Raw genomic sequence first — 8000 nt, forward strand, 5'->3', positions numbered from 1 at the left:
ATTGATACTAGATGCTGCACCCCACCTAATTTTAACGTAGGCCTAATTCTTGGGCGTGGTTCTGAAGAAAATAGTATCGAAATGCACGCCATCGTGCATTCATTGATTTTAGTCAGATTCAAAATAAATTTTTTACATTTAAAAAAATCATAATGTGGTTTTTCTATTTGAATTTTTTATAATTAGGTCTACAGTATGTACTCATGTTTTATGTCAGTGTTTTAAAGTGAACAAAATTAAACATTAATATATGTGTTTTTCTTAATTATTAAGATTGCGTAAATTATTACTGTTACAATTGTCAGAATTTATTCCATTCTGTAAGTGGCGGGTTTTCTCTGTTGAATAAGAGTACAGTGTGAAGAAATGTATACAACAATCTCACGACGATGAGACGATGATCAGAATTTTACTAAAATATACTGTGTACTTCATTTTAATCATATTGAAGAAAAAGGATGCATAAACTGTAATATTTACATTTCATTTTAATTATAAATAACTTGTGGCCGAGTTGACTGCAGCTGAACTTTTTGTGGCCGAGTTGACTTGTGGCCGAGTTGATTTGTGGCCAAGTTGACCTGATTCCGGTCATTTGATTTCACGTTCGACTGATTTTCTAGCACTGCTGAAGGCCTAGCCTAGGCCTGAGGTCTGGCTCTAGTTAGGCCTCTAGTTTCGCGGGTATTTTTTTTTTTATTTGGTTTCCCCATTGTTACCTTTCAGGCCCTAGGCCTAGGGTAGGCTAGGCCTAGGTCCTAGCTAGCTAGCTAGGCCGAGGGAAGCCTATCCTCCTAGCCTAGCTAGGCCCTACCTTCCTGGCCCAGGGCATAGGCTAGGCCTAGTCCTACTTCTAGTTAGTAGTAGCAGCCGAGGCCAGACTATTTTTTATTTATTTTTGCCCTTAAAAATAAACAGGATTCAAATCTAGGCCTACTACTAGGCAAGGACTATTTTTCATTTGTAGAGTGGGTGTGGGTGGGGGAAAGAGAACGACAGCAATGCCAGTGCGGTCTTCCTCTGGACCCTCACTCAAGAGAATTTGTTTTGAGTTTTGCTTTTGTGTAGGATCACCCTTTCAGACATGTTTGAACCCTGTTGGCAAATTGCTGCAACGGCCACTGATTGTAATATTTGGTGAATAATTACATATTAATACAGTAAATTTTTATATTTTTTAGGTATAGAGAATCTACCTTTTGAACTGCAGAGAAATTTCACCTTAATGAGGGATTTAGACCAACGATCACAAGGTACAGTATAAATTGGTTCCCTCACAACCAACAGGTTTGATCTGCCAACTTTTTAATTATTAACTTCCTATGCTCATCTAAATAGACCGAATTAGTCACCAAAGATGACGTTATCATGATTATCATGATGAAGAAGCTATGTATACATGTCCAGGTTTTACATCTGTTTATTTCACTCCATTTTAAATCTAACGGGTTAAAAAGCTGACGTTTATTTAAGAAATATTTACAAAGGCTTTTTGATACAGTAAGTTATTTTACGATGAAATGTAAGAATAAATATGTTTGAGGAGTTTAAAAACTGTTGAATATACTAAGCAGAGGCTTATTACTCTATGTAAAAACTGCCACCCAGCGGTTTGTTTTGATGTTATACCCATTATAACAGCTTTGTTGTGGGGACTAATTTGATCTATTGTTAACATCCTGAGCTTCTTATGGTGGAATATAGAGCAACTTCACATGCATACAAAATAATCATGGTATCTTTCTACAATTTTTTCCCCTTCATCCTTATATGCTGTCATACTGTAAATATATTCCTAATATTTACAGAAAACATATCTCAGTAGGTGATGCTTTTAGACAATTTACACTCTTTGAGGATTTCATTATATAATTTACTATTCGAGGGTTTTTGCTAATTAGAAATTCCTTTGTGAGAGAAAATACAAATTATGCAAGGTACTTATGAATCTCTTCATCAGTGGCATTGATGAACTGTAGAATCAGGCTTAGACAGTAGAGTATGATATAAACACATTATACAAAATTTTGACTGACCCACTGACCCTGTTTTCAATGGTCATTGCTTGGACAACGCTATATTTTTTGGCTCATGTACTGTCTAGCATTTAATTATAAATTTTACATTATAACATAAAGTTCAAAATATGTTGAAGGTTCAGTAAATGTGTTGATAATATATTCATATTGTTCGAGGTAGATATTACATAAATTTTATTCTCAATGATTTATACATTATTTTCCTTGATATAGATCTATCAAAGGAAATTGATGGAATGACAAAGGAGTATATAGCAGGTGTGAAGACAATGTCACCAAGTAAACGCAATGACCTCTTGGAGAAAATTGATGATGCATTTTCGAAAAGTCGTGAATTTGGCGATGACAAAGTTCAGCTAGCGATGCAGACCTACGAAATGGTATTTCATTTGTTTCTCTTTTTCTTTTTAAAATATTTATAAGAACTTGATGGTGCACTCACTTACCTTCTAGTATCTGAACGTCGCGTTTAGTTTCGATTTAAAAAAAGAACAATATGACCACTAAGAGAAGATAGGTTGCATGATTTTGAAAGTGGTTTTATAACATTTTTCATTACCTAAGAAAATTTAGAAATGAGATGAAACAGCAAATGTTAATTGGCATAGGAAAAATGTTTTTTAGCAGATATTGGGCCAAGATAGAACACTGCAGCGAATAAATTTTGATGAATTAAATAATGTAGCATCTCCATCACAAAACCACTTCTCAATTTGATTAATAATTGGTACAATGTCATTCTGTCACAAATGTTGAAGGTGTACACTAAATAATTTCATTACCTATATTTCCTTATATTTATATTATTTTCTTTAAATACTTTTCGTTTTAAAGGTTGATAAGCATATTCGGAGACTCGATTCAGACCTTGCGCGCTTTGAGATGGAGTTAAAAGAACGACAAATGGAACAAGCTCCCGATCACATTGATAGCTCTGCAGACAAGAATAGTAAGTTCTGTAGTGTATGGTAAGTTCTATAGTGTTTTGTGAGACATGGTGCATATTATACTTTAAAAATGGCTGTAGTGGGAGACTCTTCTATCGTGTCATGGTCTATAAGACTTAACTAAAGGATGGTCATTCTGTGTCAAATGCAGTGGTGGTATGGATCACCTCTCTCATTTGGCTGAAATTTATTTCAAACAATCAACTATGTATATATAATGAACACATGCAAAATAATTATTTTGTAATCTAAGCTGTTTCAGAACTATGGGCCTGGCCTATCAAAGTTGGGGTATTACAAGGCTTCAAAGGCATTTATCGTAATATGCATCTAACTCATAGGTGACTTTCAACACAATTGCTGCTTTCCACAAATAGAAAAAAAAAATTTATACTTGTTTTGCTTTTACAGAGAAAGGGGGAAGAAAAAAGGAGAAGAAAAAACTGAAGAAAGGGTCAATATCAGATGATGAAATTCCAAAAACTTCAAAAAAGAGAACAAAGATGCATGTGTAAGCTACATCAAATCCAATTTCTTTGGAATTAATTAATTTTTTATGTTTAATTGTTTTGTATGCAAATGAATATACAGTACTATTCAGTTGCCGGATTTATCAATCTAGAAACCAGCTTAAATTTATCAGTATTGCTTAGCTTAAAAATTGCTTAAAATTAAAATGTCGATTGTACGCATTTTCTATCTAATACGATTTTTCACCTAAGATTTTGCTAAGATGGTTTGATAAGTATGCCTAAGATATATTATTAGGGACATTTTAACTTTTTTGACTTGCTAAGCTGAGATTGATAAATCCTGGGCCTATTCCGTAAGTATACAAAACCAACCCACTCCATTATGTTTTTTCAGAACATATCTTTGATATGTAAATCTCCTTTTTTTTTTTTAGATTTTCATTGAGTATCCAGTTACATTTTATTTTACTCTCTGTTGTACTTTCGAAATTTATTTTTTTTCAAATGTTTTTTTCTACAGAGTTGAACCAGTAACACCGATTCTGACTCTTCCATCTGTAATCACTACCCCCTCCGATGTCCTTGACATGCCAGTAGATCCAAATGAACCAACATATTGTTTATGTCATCAAGTATCGTATGGAGAAATGATAGGATGTGATAATCCTGATGTAAGATGTGTATATATCATTTTCATATGACTATATGAAATATTAGATTTAGACGATAAGGAAGGATGTTTAAAAGATGAATCAGACTGCCTATAAGATACATATACCCCAAGTTTTCCCATGGGAGCTTTCTGACATAAAAAAAACCATTTATCACCTCCTACCTCTAGCCAACACTCCCCCAATTTCTTATTGGGCTCTCTCCCCTCCCCCCAACCTCTCCCTTACCAATAGATCTAGATATAATAATAATAATAATAATAATTTTGGCTTATATAGCGCATTATGCTAAAGCCTCAATGATATAGTAGATAAGATGATGATTAAAAATTAAAAATACCAACAAAATTTAAAATACCAACAGATGCTAGTAAATGTATATGAATAATAATGAATGATTGTGCATTTCATTTTTCAGTGCCCAATTGAGTGGTTCCATTTTGCATGTGTAGGACTTACAACAAAACCCAAAGGAAAATGGTAAGTGTTCCATTTAGTTGCACAAAGAGGATTCAGCTTATGTTACCAGCCTTGTGAGGAAGCACATTTATCTCAATCCACTTGTGTGAATATTCTATTCAATGACCTTATTTTGAATAATACAGTTAAACTTGCCCAAGTTGAATCCAAAATGGTATTAAAAACTGTTCGACTTACAGATCGGTAAATAATGGAAAACACAACAATTTGGCATGTAAAACAAGATCGACTTAGAAGTTATTCGAATTAGGCAAAGTCAACTTAGTCACGTTTAATTGTATTTTTAATGTTGGGAATGAACAATAATGTTGGTTTTTTTTTTAAAGATACTAATGTAGCTTTGGTTAGGATTTTGTAGCTGAGTTAATGATAATTGTAATTAAGGAATTAAGCATTACTTGCATCCTATAAATAGTGGTCAATACTTTTTGATGTAAATTTTGGTGATCTTGTCTTGTGTTTTGCTTTTAAAAAATCCAAAAATATTTGGTAGTGTTATATTGTTCACTTGCATCTATTTTAAATCTTAGTATGTTATCTTTTTTCGCTGTAGGTTTTTGATGTGCTAATGTATAAATATTGAGTACTGATTTTTTGTAAATTTCTATTTTAAATTTCTGTACAGCACCTTTGATCATTTTAATTGGATATTGTTTGTGCTTTATTAAATAAAGTAGTATTATTATTATTATTATTATCAATTAATGTTAAGAGTAAAATTAATTAGAATGAGAAAAATATAACTTTCACAAATAATAATAATAATAATGGTAAGATTTATAAAGTGCACAAATCCACTGCAGTGGTGCTCAAAGCGCTACAGGAGGAAGGAACCAAAAATTACTATGAACCTAAAGCTACAAGAAAAGAAACACCACACCATCACCGCACCGTTTAAAGGCAATTTAAAGTACACATAAATAAATAAAATATTTTCATATATATTTAGCAAGATTTTCAATTATGACTTTTATTTTTGTTTTTGTTTACAGGTTTTGTCCACGTTGTACACCAGAGAAAAAGAAGAAATAACAAATAGTTGAGAACAACACCCCCTCCCCCCCCCAGTCCTAAATATGAATTTACAGAGGATAGAAAAATGCAAATCGTTGCTCAAGATATTTTTTTAAAAATATGGAGTGACCAAATAGGATAATCCTTTGTCTGCATATTAAATTTTTAAGAATATTTCTGATTGGCTCTCTTATATATAATCTTGTGCTGATTTTGCTTCCCGCTTCATATATATTAATTTTTAGCTAATTCCGTAAATTTTTGTTAAAATATTTATGTACTGTATACCTATGTCTTACATTTCAATGTTTATTGTTGATGTTTACATACATATGTTTTGTTGAACTATTGTAAATATATACTGTCACAAAAACCTAACAAACTTTAAGAAAAACAATAATAGGTTTGCTTACTATATATATTAGGTATGTTATTAACTTTCAATGGAAAAATTAGAATGAGAAAAATATAACTTTCACAAATTAAAGGTCATTTTATTAATAATACTGTTTAAGTGAGCATCTGGCAAAAGGTTCCCAGTTATCTGTAAATTATAAAAAATAAAAAACTTGCGTTTCTTATTGAAATAATTCAAATTAATAATTAATTAACAAACTAATAACTAGTGTAATTTTTCTAAACGACCAATTATAAATTTCTTAATTTTTGAGGTTTTTTACTTTTGGGTGTCAGTATTATTTTAGTATTTAGTCTTTTTATTTCAAGTCGATGTTCACGAATCTATAGGCAACAACAAAAATCAATGAAGTACTGTACTGTACTTAATATTTTATTTTTTATTGTACAATGGATTGAATGTTTGTTGGGAATGTAAAATTGGTATTTTTAATGCAGAGGCATGGCTATGAGCACTGACTACTAAAAGGCAGGGCCCCAGATCTTAAAGGGCCTGGGATATTAATTGGTACTTATTTTTTTGCCAAAAACCATGGGCCTAAAATTCCCCAAGTGGATCCCTTACGAACAAATATTGTAGTAATATATTCACCATGAAAACTTCACTAGGCTGTCTGAATTGACCTTCATAAAGCCCGAATGAATAAGCTTTATCCAGGGAGCTGTATGTCTCTTCGTTATTCCACTCATATTTAGTGGCAAGGTGAGACTTATTGATACCTTGTTTCCAAAGTTATTATGGTTTTGCCAAAAACATCCAGATGGAATGGGATGGTTAAATACTTTTTATTTATATAATTAGAAAGAAATGCATATCTTATTGTGGAGATTTCAAGGCACTGGCGGGCGTAACCAAAATAAAGAAAAACCTTTCCATTTTTTATGGCCGCGGATGCACTAATTGGCCAAAAGTAAATTTTATTTTCATTCAAAATTATCATTATTGGTGGGCAGCGGCGGGTTCGCTAAACAAGGTATAAAGAAGTCTTCGCTAACATGTATTATGTATGCCATCAATTTACTGATATATTTTTTTTTTTTAAATGAACATCAAAACAAGTAGACCAGGAAAACCCAGGTCCCCAGAATTAATCTTCAATAAGAGAAGATTTGTACAAAGGTTGATACATTCGAAACTAATATGGTGTCTGATTTTCTTATACATTGTTAATCATTAATCTAATATTGTATTACTTACTAGTATGAATTTATAACAATATTGTTGCTTATTCAGAATACTGTATTGCCAAGCAAATTTTGTCAACAATGTCATGTCAAATGTAAGCACTGTAAATAAATGTTTTTATTAGTACAGTAATATGATTTTTGTGTACTAGATTTGTCTGAAAAGTACAGAAATAATAATTTTTTCACAGCATTCATCTACTGCTGGTGAAAGCTTCCATTCACAGCAGCATTGTGTGGATGGTTCTGTACCACAAAAAATGGACTTATGAACACACCTGAGGTCTTGAGTACAGTATGTTAAAAACAACAGCACACCAGAAGTGTAGCATGAGTTTCTGCATAAAGTTTCTATGGTTTCTGGAAGTATCCATAAAATACAAATATATTTTTCACAACTGCTAGTGTTTTCAAATTAGTTGTACTGCATAGCAGTTGCCGATGCAATCAGGAAAGCTCCCGATTCTACCGAACAATCGGTTATGCATTTTTCAAAGATAAGTATCAACAAGTTATGTTATTTTAAAAACAGGATACCAGAAGTGTAGCGTGCGTTTCTGGAAGTATTCTATCAGATCAGTCATGTAACAGTAATTTTTTCAGGACTGTCTTAAAGTCTGGTTTCCATAAAATCGCTACACTGTTGCTACAGTGTTTTCAAATCAACTGTACTGCGTAGCAGTCGCCAACGCAACCGGAAAGGCTACCGACCGATGAGTATCACTGAAAGCTCTCGGCGATAGGATTAAAAATAACATCATAAAATAACAAACG

The 8000-nt window shown here is 32.4% G+C and overlaps 1 protein-coding gene across 1 annotated transcript in view; it reads left to right on the forward strand.

The window, feature by feature from the left end:
- LOC117099996 (inhibitor of growth protein 4-like) overlaps window positions 1–7359 on the forward strand; it is a 9500-nt gene extending 2141 nt beyond the window's left edge. The window contains exons 2-8 of the mRNA XM_033239522.1: window positions 1182–1253; window positions 2253–2419; window positions 2874–2988; window positions 3398–3497; window positions 3980–4130; window positions 4549–4610; window positions 5603–7359. Of these exons, the coding sequence (XP_033095413.1) occupies window positions 1182–1253; window positions 2253–2419; window positions 2874–2988; window positions 3398–3497; window positions 3980–4130; window positions 4549–4610; window positions 5603–5642 (707 nt within the window). The 3' untranslated portion in view covers window positions 5643–7359. The remainder of the gene's footprint in view (window positions 1–1181; window positions 1254–2252; window positions 2420–2873; window positions 2989–3397; window positions 3498–3979; window positions 4131–4548; window positions 4611–5602) is intronic.
- Window positions 7360–8000: the final 641 nt, after the last annotated feature.

Source organism: Anneissia japonica, unplaced genomic scaffold (genome assembly GCF_011630105.1).
Source record: "Anneissia japonica isolate Jap-2015-1 unplaced genomic scaffold, ASM1163010v1 scaffold256_len832006_cov191, whole genome shotgun sequence".
Taxonomy (NCBI): Eukaryota; Metazoa; Echinodermata; class Crinoidea; order Comatulida; family Comatulidae; genus Anneissia; species Anneissia japonica.